Source organism: Argopecten irradians, chromosome 1 (genome assembly GCF_041381155.1).
Source record: "Argopecten irradians isolate NY chromosome 1, Ai_NY, whole genome shotgun sequence".
Taxonomy (NCBI): Eukaryota; Metazoa; Mollusca; class Bivalvia; order Pectinida; family Pectinidae; genus Argopecten; species Argopecten irradians.
In genome coordinates this window covers 29,414,204-29,432,903 of record NC_091134.1, presented here as the reverse complement: position 1 = coordinate 29,432,903, position 18,700 = coordinate 29,414,204, and the positions used below count along the sequence as shown (strand labels likewise).

General features: G+C 36.2%; 2 protein-coding genes across 2 annotated transcripts in view; one reads left to right on the top strand and one right to left on the bottom strand.

The window, feature by feature from the left end:
* The first annotated feature begins 1,866 nt into the window (after positions 1-1,866).
* Positions 1,867-9,903, top strand: LOC138310241 (sulfotransferase 4A1-like). Its single transcript, XM_069251366.1, has 5 exons — positions 1,867-2,136; positions 5,166-5,477; positions 6,629-6,726; positions 7,849-8,035; positions 9,498-9,903. The coding sequence occupies exons 1-5, from the start codon at positions 1,902-1,904 to the stop codon at positions 9,611-9,613; spliced, it is 948 nt and encodes a 315-aa protein (XP_069107467.1). The 5' UTR covers positions 1,867-1,901; the 3' UTR covers positions 9,614-9,903.
* A 188-nt stretch (positions 9,904-10,091) lies between these two features.
* Positions 10,092-18,700, bottom strand: part of LOC138323347 (SWI/SNF-related matrix-associated actin-dependent regulator of chromatin subfamily A containing DEAD/H box 1 homolog) — a 34,631-nt gene continuing 26,022 nt past the window's right edge. The window contains exons 19-22 of the mRNA XM_069267926.1: positions 18,226-18,344; positions 15,375-15,557; positions 13,464-13,570; positions 10,092-13,205 (exon numbers count right to left, since the gene is read on the bottom strand). Of these exons, the coding sequence (XP_069124027.1) occupies positions 13,135-13,205; positions 13,464-13,570; positions 15,375-15,557; positions 18,226-18,344 (480 nt within the window). The 3' untranslated portion in view covers positions 10,092-13,134. The remainder of the gene's footprint in view (positions 13,206-13,463; positions 13,571-15,374; positions 15,558-18,225; positions 18,345-18,700) is intronic.

Below are 18,700 nucleotides of genomic sequence, written 5' to 3'. Positions count from 1 at the left end.
GGTGCTCTTCAGATATATTAAACTAACTGTTTTGGCAATTATGTCGCCATCATCCATATGACAGTTTTCCCAGTCAACTGCAGTAAGCAGTCGTAATTACCAAGATCATAAAACTGCAGTAAGCTGTCGTAATTACCAAGATCATAAGTCCCTGTGTTACGCTTTAAGCATCTTTGGAAATGTTTAGATATATCGATAATACCATAAATTGGACAATCATATCCCACTGGATAAACAAGGAAGTTTTCAACGATATGACAGATGTGAACCGATGTGGTCTGGATAAGAAACGGTAAGATTGTATGTAGTTTGTAAATTGAAAAAAATATTAATGTGAGAAATTTCTATCAAAGACTCCTGTATGTCATAGAGTCTTATTCATAGAAATTTCAGTTTCGAAAGCAAGTTCAGTGGAGGAAGCAATGTGGTTCCTGCTAAACGTGCCTTATAACAATGACTTTCCACTAAGAGTTGCAGCCATACACACTCAACTAAGGGAAATTAAAGATTATTAATAATGTTATATAAATTAATAATAGATTGTTTCTGACGTAGTTTCTTCTCTGTTCCACAGAGGTACTAAGGGAGAACATCAAAAATCAATTAAAATTAAAATATCATGGTTGTACAACTTCACTGTAGCAAACATCATATTTCCGTACCTGTGACTCTGTCGTTTTATAATGAAGTATATTGCTTTTAGGAGCAATCGATCGCCTACGTTAGATGTTAAAGATACTCAACCGCTGACAAATGACATGTTTTTTCCAGAATTGAAAATAGGAGAAGACGAATCAGTATTTCTCTTCAGGTATAAAAGTTACTTACTTTACACCATTACCACCATTGAAAAGTTTAATTATAATTTTATTCCAAGGCAAAAAACATTAAAAATAATTAATTGCATCCCGAAAAAATTCTGTGGCACTATGTCCTAGATGGAATGAATTATTGATTGCGCATGCACCAAAACTAAATTAATTATTTCTTATTATTTTTTGTGACGATTAGACATAATTATACACGATTAAACACCAATTATTGTTCAATTGATGAGTATCGTTTATACTCTGACGGCGGTAGAGCAACTTTAAAGTCTCCTGCTTTCAATTGCATCTTCCGTATTCCAAAATTGGTGTGGACGAAACCATAAAAAATCATTAAATGTTTGACTCCTTGAACATCAACAGAAAACTAAGCAATATATTTCTAATTAAAGCCCCAATATGTTTTAATATTTACAAAAAAATCGTGTCCTGGTTTAAAAGTGCTCCACCGCCAACAGAGCATAAACAATACTCATCAATTGAACAATAATTGGTGTTTAATCGTGTATAACACAAAAAATATTAAGAAATAATTTATTTAGTTTTGGTGCATGCGCAATCAATAATTCATTCCATCTAGGACATAGTGCCACGGAATTTTTTTGGGGTGCAATTAATTATTTTTGATGTTTTTGCCTTGGAATAGAATTATAATTAAGCTAAAACTTTTCAATGGTAAGTAACTTTTGTAACTGAAGAAAAAATGTTATTTGTGAGCGGTGGAGCATCTTTAACTTTATCTTTTTATTTTTCGTAAAAACGCAAAATGGGAAATATTTAGCAAAGTTTGTCTGTTGATTAAATTGATATGAGTTAATCAACAATTATTTATCATATTATCTCCTTCCCCTTAAAGGACATTGTCTGTTGCCCAAAACCTTTTGTATTATCATCTTACAATAAAATAAGAAATGAAAAATGCACATCAACGACCCATAGGAACATGCGCTAGATATGCTGAATATATTATATAAAGATAAGATAATCAACCTGGTAAAATATACTGGTCCTAGTTCACACTACACTTCCATGTCGCCACTCAACAATAGATAGTGCACGTACGTACAGTACTACATGGTAGTAAGTTGTATTTTATATACAGAATTGACTTGGTACTGTTATTTTTCAGCTGTCGATATGGAGTTGGTTACTATTGTGGATGAGCAAGATAACAAATATTGCTATAAACGGTACCAAGGATACCCATTTAATGTAGAAGTTATTGGAAATGTTGGAAGTCAACTTGATAAAATTGCTCAGCTTGATGTCAAGGAGGAGGATGTTCTCGTTTGTGTGTTTCCAAAGTCAGGTAATTATTTTTTATAATGTCGCCAAACATATCGTATTTTGTTTTAGTTTCGTGTAAATGCACGAGTAGGACATGTGAGGAGGGATGTGATAATGAAGAGATATACTTTGGTCTTAATCTGTTTAGGGTAGACATTTAAGTGGTAACCATACACTAGTAAGAAAGAGAGAAAACATCAAAATATCGAAACCTCGGGTTTAATAGAAGAAAACAACTTTTATTTAAAATTATTTCTGGCAAGGAAATATCCTTACAACCCTTAATTTAACATTAGAAATATCGGGAGTTAAGGAGTCCTGGGGTAAAATTATTAACTCTGTCATGGCATTCGAGAAGAAAGCCCAATCAGCAGATCTAAGTTAAGTATCTGTGGTTGCTCATGCCATTCCAGTGAACACGAGAACAATCCTTGTCTGTTTCTTGTATCAGTGGACACGAGAACTTTCCTTGTCCGTTTCTTGTATCAGTGAACTTGAGGACAATCCTTGTGAGTTCCTTGTATCAGTGAACATGAGGACAATCCTTATCCGTTCCTTGTATCAGTGAACATGAGGGCAATCCTTGTCCGTTCCTTGTATCAGTGAACATGAGGACGATCCTTGTCGGTTCCTTGTATCAGTGAACATGAGGACAATTCTTGTCTGTTCCTTGTATCAGTGAACATGAGGACAATCCTTGTCAGTTCCTTGTATCAGTGAACATGAGGACAAACCTTGTCCGTTCCTTGTATCAGTGAACATGGGGGCAATCCTTGTGAGTTCCTTGTATCAGTGAACATGAGGACAATCCTTGTACGGTACTTGTATCAGTGAACATGAGGACAATCCTTGTCTGTTCCTTGTATCAGTGAACATGAGGAATCCTTGTCTGTTCCTTGTATCAGTGAAATGAGGACAATCCTTGTCGTTTCCTTGTATCAGTGAAACATGAGGACAATCCTTGTCTGTTCCTTGTATCAGTGAACATGAGGACAATCCTTGTCCGTTCCTTGTATCAGTGAACATGAGGACAATCCTTGTCGGTTCCTTGTATCAGTGAACATGAGGACAATCCTTGTCTGTTCCTTGTATCAGTGAACATGAGGACAATCCTTGTCCGTTCCTTGTATCAGTGAACATGAGGACAATCCTTGTCCGTTCCTTGTATCAGTGAACATGAGGACAATCCTTGTCCGTTCCTTGTATCAGTGAACATGAGGACAATCCTTGTCCGTTCCTTGTATCAGTGAACATGAGGGCAATCCTTGTCCGTTCCTTGTATCAGTGAACATGAGGACAATCCTTGTCTGTTCCTTGTATCAGTGAACATGAGGACAATCCTTGTCCGTTCCTTGTATCAGTGAACATGAGGACAATCCTTGTCTGTTCCTTGTATCAGTGAACATGAGGACAATCCTTGTCCGTTCCTTGTATCAGTGAACATGAGGACAACCCTTGTCTGTTCCTTGTATCAGCGAACACGAGAACTTTCCTTGTCCGTTCCTTGTATCAGTGAACATGAGGACAACCCTTGTCTGTTCCTTGTATCAGTGAACTCGAGGGCAATCCTTGTCCGTTTCTTGTATCAGTGAACATGAAGACAACCCTTGTCTGTTCCTTGTATCAGTGAACACGAGGGCAATCCTTGTCCGTTCCTGGTATCAGTGAACATGAGGAAAATCCTTGTCCGTTCCTTGTATCAGCGAACATGAGGACAATCCTTGTCCGTTCCTGGTATCAGGGAACATCAGGACAATCCTTGTCCGTTCCTTGTATCAGTGAACATGAGGACAATCCTTGTACGGTCCTTGTATCAGTGAACATGAGGACAAACCTTGTCCGTTCCTGGTATCAGTGAACATGAGGGCAGTCCTTGTGTGTTCCTTGTATCAGTAAACATGAGGACAATTCTTGTCCGTTCCTTGTATCAGTGAACATGGGGGCAATCCTTGTCCGTTCCTGGTATCAGAGAACATCAGGACAATCCTTGTCCGTTCCTTGTATCAGTGAACATGAGGACAATCCTTGTACGGTCCTTGTATCAGTGAACATGAGGACAAACCTTGTCCGTTCCTGGTATCAGTGAACATGAGGGCAATCCTTGTGTGTTCCTTGTATCAGTAAACATGAGGACAATCCTTGTCTGTTCCTTGTATCAGTGAACATGAGGACAATCCTTGTCTGTTCCTTGTATCAGTGAACATGAGGACAATCCTTGTCTGTTCCTTGTATCAGTGAACATGAGGACAATCCTTGTCGGTTCCTTGTATCAGTGAACATGAGGACAATCCTTGTCTGTTCCTTGTATCAGTGAACATGAGGACAATCCTTGTCCGTTCCTTGTATCAGTGAACATGAGGACAACCCTTGTCTGTTCCTTGTATCAGCGAACACGAGAACTTTCCTTGTCCGTTCCTTGTATCAGTGAACATGAGGACAACCCTTGTCTGTTCCTTGTATCAGTGAACTCGAGGGCAATCCTTGTCCGTTTCTTGTATCAGTGAACATGAGGACAACCCTTGTCTGTTCCTTGTATCAGTGAACACGAGGGCAATCCTTGTCCGTTCCTGGTATCAGTGAACATGAGGAAAATCCTTGTCCGTTCCTTGTATCAGTGAACATGAGGACAATCCTTGTCCGTTCCTGGTATCAGAGAACATCAGGACAATCCTTGTCCGTTCCTTGTATCAGTGAACATGAGGGCAATCCTTGTACGGTCCTTGTATCAGTGAACATGAGGACAAACCTTGTCCGTTCCTGGTATCAGTGAACATGAGGGCAATCCTTGTGTGTTCCTTGTATCAGTAAACATGAGGACAATTCTTGTCCGTTCCTTGTATCAGTGAACATGGGGGCAATCCTTGTCCGTTCCTTGTATCAATAAACATGAGGCAAATCCTTGTACGGTCCTTGTATCAGTGAACATGAGGACAATTACTTAGCACTCCTGAACTTTTTATGTATTATTTGGGAAAATGATTTATTACAAAGAGTGCATTATAGATCGAGAAATGAGAGAATTGGCGTCTGGATTAATTTATATAATTACAGGTACCCACTGGCTCTACAACACTGTAATGATGTTACGATCAGGAACCCTGGACTATCATGGTACTCCTACCATGATGGAACTACAAGACTTCAACTTAATTGAAGAAATGCCATCACCTAGGACTTTCGGATCCCATCTACGTTGCCGCTTCCTCCCCGAACAGATGAAAAACGGGAAAGGGAAGGTTATCACCATTACACGTAATCCGAAGGACATCGTGGTATCTTTGTATCATATGTTGAAGAACATGGGAGATATCGGTTATCAAGGAACGTTTGAAGGCTTTTTAAAGAGATTCAACTCAGAGGAAAGTAAGATTTGATGGACGATATTTAGAGGTTATTATATGGCAATTTTGATATCGCACCCTTTATCAGCCCGAGACCGCTATATCAGCCATATCAGCCCCTGACCTGATATTAGCCATCGGGCCTGCGGCCCTTGGGCTGATATGGCGATCTCGGGCTGATAAAGGGTACGATATCAAAATTGTCATATAAAAACCTCTAATCATCACACTTTTGTCTTTGATCATGAACGTTTTGCCCATGCGGCCCTTGGGCTGATATGGCGGTCTTGGGCTGATTTAGGGTACGATATCAAAATTGTCATATAATAACCTCTAAATATTCAACTATAAATTAACCCCTTTTCTCCAGTGATATGATACATGTAAACAATATTTAACGATGGCTGGATAAACGTGTAGTTTGACATACTTTAGTTCGAAAAAACACCGTTTTGATATGAGAAAGTGTGTTATGGGATTTGTTTGATTTCCCGCTATGAAAGCCACCATAATCAAAGGACAAACCAGGCTTATATCGTAGGTTTCAAACACCCAAAGGTTCAAACAACCCTCAAACCAATGATAGAGACCCAAAGGAAAGCCTTACTCACTAGGCCTCAAACCAATGATAGAGACCCAAAGGAAAGCCTTACTCACTAGGCCTCAAACCAATGATAGAGACCCAAAGGAAAGCCTTACTCACTAGGAAAGCCTTACTCACTAGGCCTCAAACCAATGATAGAGACCCATAGGAAAGCCTTACTCACTAGGCCACAGTTGCTTCTGGTAAGACGCATACAATTGCTGAAATCAAAGATGCATTAAGTTTCTTCTATTGATTTTAAATCAAACTACTTAATGTTATTTCAGCGTAATTTTCTTCTGTGCCCCTTCAGCAGATCGATTAGAACGGCATCGACTTCTTAGTTCTTCAGGATATTAAATATGTCAGTTTGATACACTGTAACATAATGATAATTCTGATAATAAATAGTTAAAATTCTAACCATTTGCCAAAACACGATATGCAAGGTCCAGTTCTAACACCCTCATGTCCCTGTCTCTTGTGTGTTCATATCCCAACGTAGCCATCAGTAGGTTCTATCTTAGTTGATATAAGCGTAGTCGCCCATTTACACTGCATATTTAGAGGCTTTTCTCCATAAAAACCAGGCTTCGTTGGAGGTGGAACATGGTTCGCCTGGATGAAAGATTTGGAGGACTGGAAATCTCAGAACTTACTGAGTCTCTCATACCACGACTTTAAACAGGTGAATATATATGATGTTTTTGTTGGTTGGTAATTAAGAAGATAGAAGACACGGCAGATATGTTGGTAATGATGCAGCTAGGGTGTGGTCGAACAGTCATACCATTCAACACCAACCTGGCAAATTTTACCATGTCTTGCACCCAAATGAACATTTCAAGTCCATAAGTATGGTAATAATATTATCCGAACACAATTAGTAGCTGTTAATGCATATCGGCTATACTTCTGTAGATCTAATATTTAATCCTAAATGGATTTCACTTCTTTTTCATTTTTCAAACTACTATCCGTGTGAAAGACATTTTTTAGTTCTGGTATATTAAATGATGCAAGCACTTTCTGATAAATTCAACAGGAATTCCACGGGTGTGGATGTGCTGCCTGCACAGCATCACAATTAATAGTTGTTTACAGTTGAAACTATTGTTAATAATTAGGTGAAGTTATCAAGTCCCATACCTCTTGTAAATATCATCGCATTTTAACCAGTATCAAACCAATCCGAGATCATATTAATATAAAGCAATATACCAAATTTGGTTGAAATTGGACGATAAATACTTCAGTTATCGAGCGGAAACCATAAATTTTTCTGTTTTGACGATTTTTAAGTCACGTAACTCTTGCAAATATTAACGGAATTTGACCAGCATCGTACCTATCTAAGATCTCATTGATATAAAACAATTTACCATATTAGGTTGAAATAAGACAAGAAAAATTTGAGTATAGAGCGGGAACCTTGGATTTATCTGTTTTCACAATTTTTAAGTCCCGTAACTCTTGCAAATATTGACGAATTTCGACCATTATGAAACTCATACGAGATCACATTAATATATAGCAATATACCAAATTTGGTTGAAATCGGAAAATAAATACTAAAATTATCACACAGAAACCATTTCCCGGACGCCTACATATTGATACCTGTCGCCTTTGCGCTGCAGGCGACACAATAAATGGATACTGACTCAGCAACGTCGCATAGTATTTGCTGACATAACGGCATAAAAACTCCCTCAAAAGTTTGTTATTTCACTGTAGGGTTTTCGTTAAGTTCAATGACGGCTATCTAATCATATAATCAGTAATAATAAAAATATTTCATGTATCACAGAATACCTACGCAAATGTGGTCAAATTAGCCAAGTTCTTGGAAGTTGATCATGATGAGAAGTTCTTGCGATCAATCTCAGAAAATATTCACTTCGACAAATTAAAGGAGAGCCACAACAAGACGAGTCCAGCGAGTGATAGATGGAAACACATATCCGAGGATGGACGACTCCCAATATACAGGAAAGGTATATCCTTTGTTTGAATGAATATTTTCGTATTTGTTAAAAATGGGTTAAACTAAACATTTCAATTGGGTTTTTTTGCAAGGATAATTCCACATTTACGATAAAACGTGTAAAAAACTTCGTATTAATGTTTTATGAATGTAATGGTTAATGTGATATAAATATTATTTCGAATCAATGGTATTTGTGATCCAGACGAGAAAACAAATCAAACTTAATACTACAGTAGCTTGTTTGTATACGAAATTTGCTACAATAGCTTAGACGCCCGTTCTTTTACAACATACATACAGTATAATGTGCATGATAACACAGATAACACAGATCATATAGTAGGGGTCACTGTATCAGTTAACATAAGTTTGACAGCCTTCTGCTGCCATCACAAAGTGCAGATATTTGTCAAAAGGGTTATAACAATATTTTATGGTAATTGCTTATTACATCTATTAACCACATTTTTAAGAAATTAAGCACACCCATCCGAATATTATTGCACAGCTATGGTTACAAACAGTTCATTTCAAATGCAGATATACCTATACTCGAGCAAGACGTCATCTTATAAACGGGTGATATAACTTATTTGTATGTTCACTGTATTTCACCGCTTATTTTCGCGGGAATGATAATTGGACATTGTTATGATTGCGAAAATTTGATCCGCGAAATATTGAGAAATGGTTTAGGAACTTCACTCATGTATACCCTGGAAACAGGTTTGAGAACAAGGGCCCACTGGGCAAAATCGCTCAACTGCTATCTAGTATCACGTTGTATACCTAAGACATAAAAGAGTCAATAACAATTTCTATGTATGACCCATGTATGTAGCCTATTTGACCCTGTGCCCTGTGAGGTCAAGATCATTCATTTAAACAAACTTGGTAGCTCTTCATCCCAGCACGTTATAGGTTCAATATCAGGTCTCTAGGCCTCTGGTTATTAACAAGATGTCGTTTTTAACAAGATTTTAAAACCTATTGGACCCTGTAACTTTGAATGAAGGTCAAGGTCATTTATTTGAACAAACTTTGTAGCCCTTCATCGCGGCATATTACAGGCCCAATATCAGGTCTATTGGTCATTCAAAAGTCGTTCAAAAACATTTAGCTTATTTGGCCCCAGTGACCTTGAATGAAGTACAGGGTTATTTATTTTGAGAAGTTGTTGAAATGGAAAAGTTGACGCCTGACGGACGGACACCGCACCATGGCCTCACTTGCCCTTTCGGGCAGGTGAGCTAAAAATTTAGAATTTATGTTTTGTTATGTCAATTGATCTTTTTTTTCCTCTCATTGTGGTCCGCTTTTTCCGTAATCATCTTCTCGTGCAAATTAGTTCATTATTCAAACGCATTGATTCAACATATAACGACTTCATTTGCTCAAATCAAACAGTTTGTTTCAAACAGTGAAAAATGATGTAAATGGCGACCTATATTTTAGTTTTCAATTTTCAGGTCAGGTTGGAGAATGGAAAAATATGTTCACTGTTGCTCAAAGCGAAGAGTTTGATCATTTCTACAATGAAAGTGTAAAACTTATGGATCTAAAAATTAAAACAGAATTTGAGTAAAACTATCTTAAACACTCTTTTTCACCAAAAATCAATACTGGGTAATTTTATAAACTAGCGTTTATTGCGCGACAGATTGCACAATATTTAATGTCATTATATTATACAAATCCTATCAGTTGTGATTATTTTTTTTATAAGATGTGACGAATACTTATCTTAGCTAGATATTTGTTTTGGTTTAATTTCAGAAATTTGCTTCCAATGTACATTTTCCAGATTTTAAAAACTGGATGTTTATTTTGTGATTAGGTGAGGAGAGAAGAAATGACGCATAATAAAGTTAAGGAATTTGTCATCAGCCTTTGAATGTTTCTTCTAAGTATGAATTTGGTGTTGCATGTTCGATTTTTGTGATATTTGATTTGATTGTACAAACAGGTTTACGGTAGAAGGCCATTTACAGGAAATCTTAAATGTCAAAAATATTGTTTTCCTCTAAAAGAAGGTTAAATGAAAGTAAGAAAAAGTAACACAGTTTACATCAAACGATTTATTGACAAATGTCGATCACCTATCAACAGACAATTAATCTAGAAATCGCTATTGTATTCCTCTCTTCTCTCAATATTGCTCTTCTCAAAATACTTCTGGTTCCTCATAGCAACATACAGTACATGCACCTATCATTTACAGTCTCTAAGAATATAACAGCTTTCATACTTACATATCAGTTTTCTCAAATAAACACAATTCTCATACAGTTTCCCAAATAAACACAAGTCTCATACAAAATTCCTATAAGAACAAAACTCTTGTACATACTTTTGTCTAGCAACACAAGTTCCATACCAACTCTACAATAGCAACATAACTTCCAAATTTTCCAATGCTACATTGAATTACATCACAAATTACTACATAACATTTCTGTAATCCAAATGTACACAAATGCAAATTTATGGAAATAAATCATTGGAAATAGTTGATAATTTAAAGAACATGACAACAGCAATTGGCCCAGAAGACTACTCACCTGGCTCAGTCACAACACCCAGAAAAGCAGGAGTATAGATTACATGTGTATCGCCACAAAAACTTAAAATTCTATATTTGACCCAAATCCCTCTGGCTCAAACATTTACCAACTCTGTTTTGCTTTATCAACGCATGAAAATAAAATTAGTAACAAGTGTATGCATGGTACTAAAACAAAATCTTTTTTCAATATTTTTTTAAGAGAACATGGATTACACCATAAAATTGAAAGTTAAGAGAAATTCCTTTCCTGAAGAAAACATCTTTCCTAATAGAATAAAAGGCAAAGAGAAACTACTAAATAATTGAGCAAAAACACTTAATATGTCATGGAGAAATAAGTTAATGTTGTAAGACAGATTTAATTTAAAAACAGAGATCACAAAGTGATGTTGGTCCCACCATAGAATGGTGATGGGCTAATAAATAAATGTAAATCTTAATTTAGCAATGAATGAGAAAAATTTGAGTAAAATCTCAAAAAAATGTGTCACAACTTTAGTAAAGAAAGATACTGAAGTAGGAAAACAATATGTAAAAACAGTTGGAGCAAGAAACTACACACAAATTAGAGGATACAACGTATATAAAAATACAAGCTTTTTACATTATTTCAACTACAATGATAGTTACTCTTTAATTATTACTAATAAATACAGCCTAAAATTGAGCAAAAATGGCGACAATACATACTTTACATAATAGATTATCTTTTCATAGGTACTCCCAGTAAATATTTCATAAGCATGTATAGTTCATTGGATAGTTATTTCATATTGCTCTTGACTTCTAGAGGAAGAAACTGGTGGGTCTATTAACTGTCACCTGTGTACTTCAGACGCACTATATTGAGTATTGCTTCAGCAATATGTGTCCCCTGCTGCAGAAAATATTTTCAGCAGGTTTTTTAATAATTAGTTTTATTATTCAGAAATATGATATATGCATAAATAGCACCAGTCCTAGTGAATAGATAATTGTAAAATCTCTCACAAAAATTTGATCTTGTTTTCCTATAGAAAAAACAGCAGAATATTATAACAAGACACCCATGGGACATACCGGTTTTCTGACTTAGTGGAAAAAAATCCTTGGATAAAATATAAAAGACCAAATGATCTGAAAATCCCCACATTTTCATTGACTGTAAACTAAGCACTTTTCAGTTAAAATTGTTGGTTTTTGATCTTTTTGTGACTTACAAAATACACCAAGTCAAGGTCATTCAAGAAACCAAACTTGGTAGTGATCCATTCAACATGCTACAAACATATTATCAGATTGTTCCAAGCTATTTGTTTATTGGAAAGAAGTCATTGAAAGATTATAACATATTTGACCAATGTGACCTTTGATGAAGGTCAAGGCCTTGATTTCCCGAAGCAAAAGTGACAACTTAAGTCAAAACTTAAGTCACATTTGTTGTGTAATATATGTTAATAATTTTGGACTTAAGTTCGGTTTTGAAATCTGGGTAAGGTCATTCATTTGCACAAGCTTTGTACTCTTCATCCCAGCATGCTACAGACCCAATATCAGATCTATAGGCCTCTTAGTTATTGACCATGAGTCATCTTAAAGATTTTAGCTTATTAGACCCCTGGGATCTTGAATGAAGGTCACTATTTGAGAAGTTTTAAGATATTCATATACATGTATTTAAAAAGTAGGGCAGCCCATCACCCCAGCTGGCTACAGACATGATACCGTATATCAGATCTAATCTAGGACGCTTCAGCCTATTTGAATGAAAGTCAATGCCATTTGTATTTCTTCAAGAAAATCTTCTCTAACTTTTTCATTCAAAACTAGTCAATAGTAAAAACTGTCATTCAAGGATATGAAAAAACCCACATTATCCTATTTCTTGAATATTGTAGGCTATCAGATCATCAGGCCTTATCCTTGAAAAGCATCACTTCTTGTTTGCTCATAACAGAGTGTCAGATCATACATACAATAACTTTTAGCAGACTTATAAAAAATTATTTCATCATTTTGTGAATAACTCATTTCCCATCAAAACACGTCGTTTATTCATTCCAGTTTCTTGCCAATGATCGAAGGAAATTTGATTTAACTTGCAGCAATCCTGTTCACAGCACTAAACTTCCCTGAGTTATGAGACAAAGACAAATGTTCTGTATAGTTGATCTACAGACATAATCTGTGTAAAGTAAAATATGAATGCAAGTCCTGACAATATGTAACTTGTGTAAGAATATTTATCACAAATATTATTGAACTAAGTATATTACATTTTGTCAAATGTACACGACTACCAATGTTAGCCTGGTCCTCATCAGCACACCACCTAGACTACAGCACTCTTCCATTGTTCAGACTCTGTATTCACATTACAAACTTTCTATCGCTCATAGTCTTGTGAGTCGGGCATATGTTTTGTACAGCATACAGTACAATATACATCGAATCTGGTCATTGGCACAAACTGCCAAATGAGTTGCTCCATCAGATACACAAAGACTACCTCATATACCTTGGTGACATTTCTAAAATACTAAGCCTACGTACAGCTGTCATCAAACTTTGCCCTGGCCGAGAGCTTCCTTCAGTAATGATGCCACATCACCACCATTATCCTTGTCCGACTCTGAAATTAACAGTTTCATCAAAGGTAATCTTAATCAATAAAATGAACCCACACATATATTATGTATGTGTGTAAATAACTTTTAAAGAACCATGACCGCACTACTCTAGAAATAATAAAGCCTGTTCATTTTAAAGGTTTAAATTCCATTTTACTTTAGCAAGTTCTTTAAAACTAAAGCAATCACTAAGTCTAAATTTCGATAAACATAAATTTAAGATTGAGAATCCCAATATCAGACTTTCGTAGCAAGCTTACCTTCGTTAGTTGTGATATCCTTCTCCAACTTGAGTTTCTCTTGAGCACACCTTAGCATGCCTTCTTCGACAGTGTCCTTGGTGATAAGTCGAATTATGGACACCTGCCTGTAAAATTCATTTCAATATATCTGGATAATGACATTTTTTGTGACTCTAAACAATGGACTGCTTTCATAACAACACAAAACCAGGTTCTAACAAGAGATCCCTCTGGGATCTTGGCGCCCACCAATGTGAAATTTGAGAATGATCCATTCAATTCTTTCTGAGAAATAGTGATATCAAACTTTTAACTATCAAAATCCAAGATGGCTCCTTGGTGGCCATCTTGTTGATTAAATCGGTCCCAGATCATACTATGCACAACTAGGGCCCTAGGGGAACCTACCTGTGAAATTTGAGAACGATCCATTCAATACTTTCTGAGAAATAGAGATAACAAACTTTGAATATCAAAATCCAAGATAGCTGCCTCGCGGCAATCTTGTTGACAGATCGGTCGCAAAACACAATCTGCACAACTAGGTCCCTAGGGGAACCTACATACGAATTTTGAGACAGATCCCTTCAGTAATTTCTGAGAAACAGCGATAACAATCTTTGAATATCAAAATCCAAGATGGCTGCCTGGCAGCCATCTTGTTGACCGATCGGTCCAAAAATGCAATATGCACAACTAGGGCCCTAGGGGAAATTTACATATTAAATTTGAGAAAGATTGCTTCAGCGCTTTATGAGAAATAGTGATAACAAACCTTAACTATCAAAATCCAAGATGGCCGCCTGGCGGCCATCTTGTTTTTCCGATCAGCCTCAAAATCTGTATGGCACAACTAGGGACCAAGGGTACCCTCCATGTGAAGTTTGAACAAAATCCCTTAAGTAGTTCACAAGAAATATCTATAACAAACTTCAACTACCAAAATCAAAGATGGCTGCCTGGCGGCCATCTTGTTTTTACAATCAGCCTCAAAATCTATATTGCACAACTTGGGACCAAGGGTACAATCCATGTGAAGTTTGAACAAAATCCCTTCAGTAGTTCTCAAGAAATATCGATAACAATCTTCAACTGCCTAACTCAAAGATGGCTGCCTGGCGGCCATCTTGTTTTTCCAATCAGCCTCAAAATCTCTATTGCACAACTAGGGACCAAGGGTACCCTCCATGTGAAGTTTGAACAAAATCCCTTCAGTAGTTCTCAAGAAATATTGATAACAATCTTCAACTGCCTAAATCAAAGATGGCTGCCTGGCGGCCATCTTGTTTTTCCGATCAGCCACAAATCCTGTATGGCACAACTATGGACCAAGGGGACCCTCTATGTGAAGTTTGAACAAAATCCCTGCAGTAGTTTTTAAGAAATAGTGATAACAAGCCTTTTTACGAAGAATGGTGGACGATGGACCACGGACGCAAGGCGATTTGAATAGCCCACCATCTGATGATGGTGGGTTAAAAACATGAGGTCCATGGGCCTTAATGGTCATCTGGCTAATGATACAATGCAACACAGAAGAAATTACTGATTGGAAAAAAAGGATTAAATTTCTGAAAACATCTTTTCATAGACTAATAGTGTAGACATTATAAACTCAGGGCTCTTCAGTTGAATTTGTTAAGTTTCTGACATATATTTGGCCTCTGTGACCTTAAGTAAAGGTCAATATCATCAAACCTGTTAGCCCTTGAAATTGTGTAAACATTTCATCCTATTTGACCCGTGATATTGAAAAAGGTCAAGGTCACTTGAACAAACTCTTGCATGTTTGGTCAGGATCATATCAGGTAAGTTTCAGCTAAATCACAGCAGAAGAATTTGAGTGAACATTTTTAGTTTATGGATGGCACATAACCAAGTATGAAGCATGATAATTATAATTCACAGATTGTATTATGACTGTATTACTTTTTCTGCCCAACTCGATGACAGCGGTCTTCTGCCTGTTTGTCGTTGTAGGGATTGAAGTCTATGTCATGAATAATGACAACATTAGCTGCTGTGAGGTTGATTCCGAGGCCTCCCGCTTTTGTAGACAAGAGAAAGATGAATATGTCTGGGTTGTTTGTGTACTCATCTATCATCTGTAGTCTGAAATAGCATTAAAACATTTAGTTTATATCATCTGTAGACTGTCATAGCTTTAATATTCAGCTTATACACTCATCTATCATCTGTAGTCAGAAATAGCTCTAACATTCAGCTTATACACTCATCTATAACCTATAGACAGAGTTAGCTCTAACATTCAGCTTAATACACCCGTCTATCATCTGTAGACTTATATAGCTCTAACATTCAGCTTATACACTCATCTATAATCTGTAGACTTATATAGCTCTAACATTCAGCTTATACACTCATCTATAACCTATAGACAGAGTTAGCTCTAACATTCAGCTTAATACACTCATCTATCATCTGTAGACTCTGTAGCTTTAACATTCACTTAGGTTGAACTAGCCTCCCCTTTTTTAAAAGTCTATCAATCAAATGAAAGACATATCTTTACCCTTGTTTTCTCCCCCTTATTTTTCTGTTAAAACCTTTAATAACATGGCAACTTTACACATAAACACGGTAATTGAGCATTTAATAAAAACTAAATATACCTACATACATGCAATAATGATTCCTGCAGTGCTTTTTAAGAAACAAATGTAACAATTTCAATTGTCAAAATCCATGATGCCTGCCTATTGGCCATCTTATTGAAACATGCATATATACAGAGGACTCCAGCTATTTGCATAACTGTTATTCAAATAATTCACTTATTTGCATAAAATTATGGTCCGATTTTCTTTCCTTCTTAATTTTGGTATTTCAACTCCATGTATTTGCATCAATTTTTACATGACCTCTGCATATTCAAATAAATATCTGAGAAATTCTAAAAATAAAATTCGGTATTTTTCAATTTTGCAATATCTTTTTGGTGAAATTCACCAATATATGTTTCAATGTACATAGCTTTTTCTAGAAAATCAGCATGGAGACACATTAACGTTATCGTATGGCTTGTTATTTTATGCATGAATCAACAAAGATATTTGACACTAATATGTGCAAAGTCTATGTGCAATGACTAGCCTTAAGTTTGGTTTGTAATAAGGACGCAAAAAAAATATTTGCTACGCTGTTTCATTGTGGTTTAAATTTGCATTAATTTTTTTAAGTTTTATGAAGCTAATTCGTTGCATTGATCAACAATACCAGAAGAATTCTTAATTTTCTTTACTTTCTATCATCAAACTCTTTCCGTATCATAATTACGGACTAAGTTCTAAACCGAAAGTCCTTATTAGGCTCCTCCCCGGGCATTTGAGAAAAATGGCGCAGTGTATATTTCGTGTTCTGAGGAGGTTGGAATTGTGTTGAAGTAATGCAGAAAAGTGAGAACCAATGTTCGTGGCATTCACAAATTTGTTCAATAACATACAGATTTTTATTTTCCGAGTTTTTTTATTTTACTGACAGTAGAATGATTGTGATCCTTGCCATATTGTTTACATTGGTGATGACAATCTGAACACATCACAGGAAATTCAAGCAATCTGGGTCACATGACAGAAAATGTGTACTTTTCTCCTATCAAAATGTTTGTTATTAACTGAGGATATTGTTTTTGCATAAAATTTTATTTTGCAACTAATATGTTGTCTGCTGGACACAACTACTCATAGATCAGGTATACAACAACAGGGATGAGAGGGTACATTTTCCTGTTGTCTGTATACGACAACAGGGATGAGATGGTACATTTTCCTGTTGTCTGTATACAACAACAGGGATGAGACGGTACATTTTCCTGTTGTCTGTATACAACAACAGGGATGAGACGGTACATTTTCCTGTTGTCTGTATACAACAACAGGGATGAGACGGTACATTTTCCTGTTGTCTGTATACAACAACAGGGATGAGATGGTACATTTTCCTGTTGTCTGTATACAACAACAGGGATGAGATGGTACATTTTCCTGTTGTCTGTATACAACAACAGGGATGAGAGGGTACATTTTCCTGTTGTCTGTATACAACAACAGGGATGAGAGGGTACATTTTCCTGTTGTCTGTATACGACAACAGGGATGAGACGGTACATTTTCCTGTTCTCTGTATACAACAACAGGGATGAGACGGTACATTTTCCTGTTGTCTATACAACAACAGGGATGAGACGGTACATTTTCCTGTTGTCTGTATACAACTGTACGGAAAGAGTTAAGGCCCGGTGAACACTTAGCTTCACCAACTGTTGCCAATTTCGAATTCCTCCACTTATGTAAAAACAACACTGCAAGTAGGCCTTGAAGTATAATTATGATCATAAGCTAATTTTATTATTTAAGTTCATGATTGATGATATGTTAATATTTGCAGACACAACCATGTTTAGTTATTGCATTATTAAGTTGTGATTGCCTGTAGCTTTTTCTCAAGCAGAATCAGGTGTTGATGAACTTAAACAAGAACCTCATATTAGATCTTTTTGTTTCTCCTTAACATGATTAAAAACGATTTAAAACTTTGAAAGTTATTACTTGCTGTTCATTTATAGTGTAAATCGACTATGTCTATTATGCTTATTTACATGTATGTAGAGGGTCAAAGAGAAGTAAAAAATGCCATCACCACCTATATGAATATGAATACATGTATTTGCATATTCTATTCTGGGAAATACCCTATGCACATAAGCAGAATCCTCTGTATAAAACCCAAGGCCTGTAATTCTAATTGTCTGTCTACTAACCTTTCAGGTACTGGTGTTGACCCATCTAGCCTCATGTATCTGTACTTTTTCTGTTTTAGATAGTCCTCCATGATGTCCATCATCATGGTAAACTGACTGAATATCAACACTCGGTCATCCTGGAAATCAAGCAGCAATTAAATTGCTTGCCAATGGTGAAATAATACCTCCAATACTCATTAAATTGAATGTATGGAAACTACAATTTTCGATACGTTTACAATAAGAATTATCATTCATACATAGTCATCAATATGCCTTGCGAATTCATGCAGTGAATGAAGGATTGTGAAACCAAGGAATAGACATTTATCAGTTTAAATGTTTTAGCCTATTTGACTCCTGTGATATTGAATAAATGTTAAAGTCATTCATTTGAACAAAATTGAAAGCCTTTCATCCTTGCATACTACAGGCCTACATCAGGTCTCTCTGGTACAGGCCTACATCAGGTCTCTCTGGTACAGGCCTACAT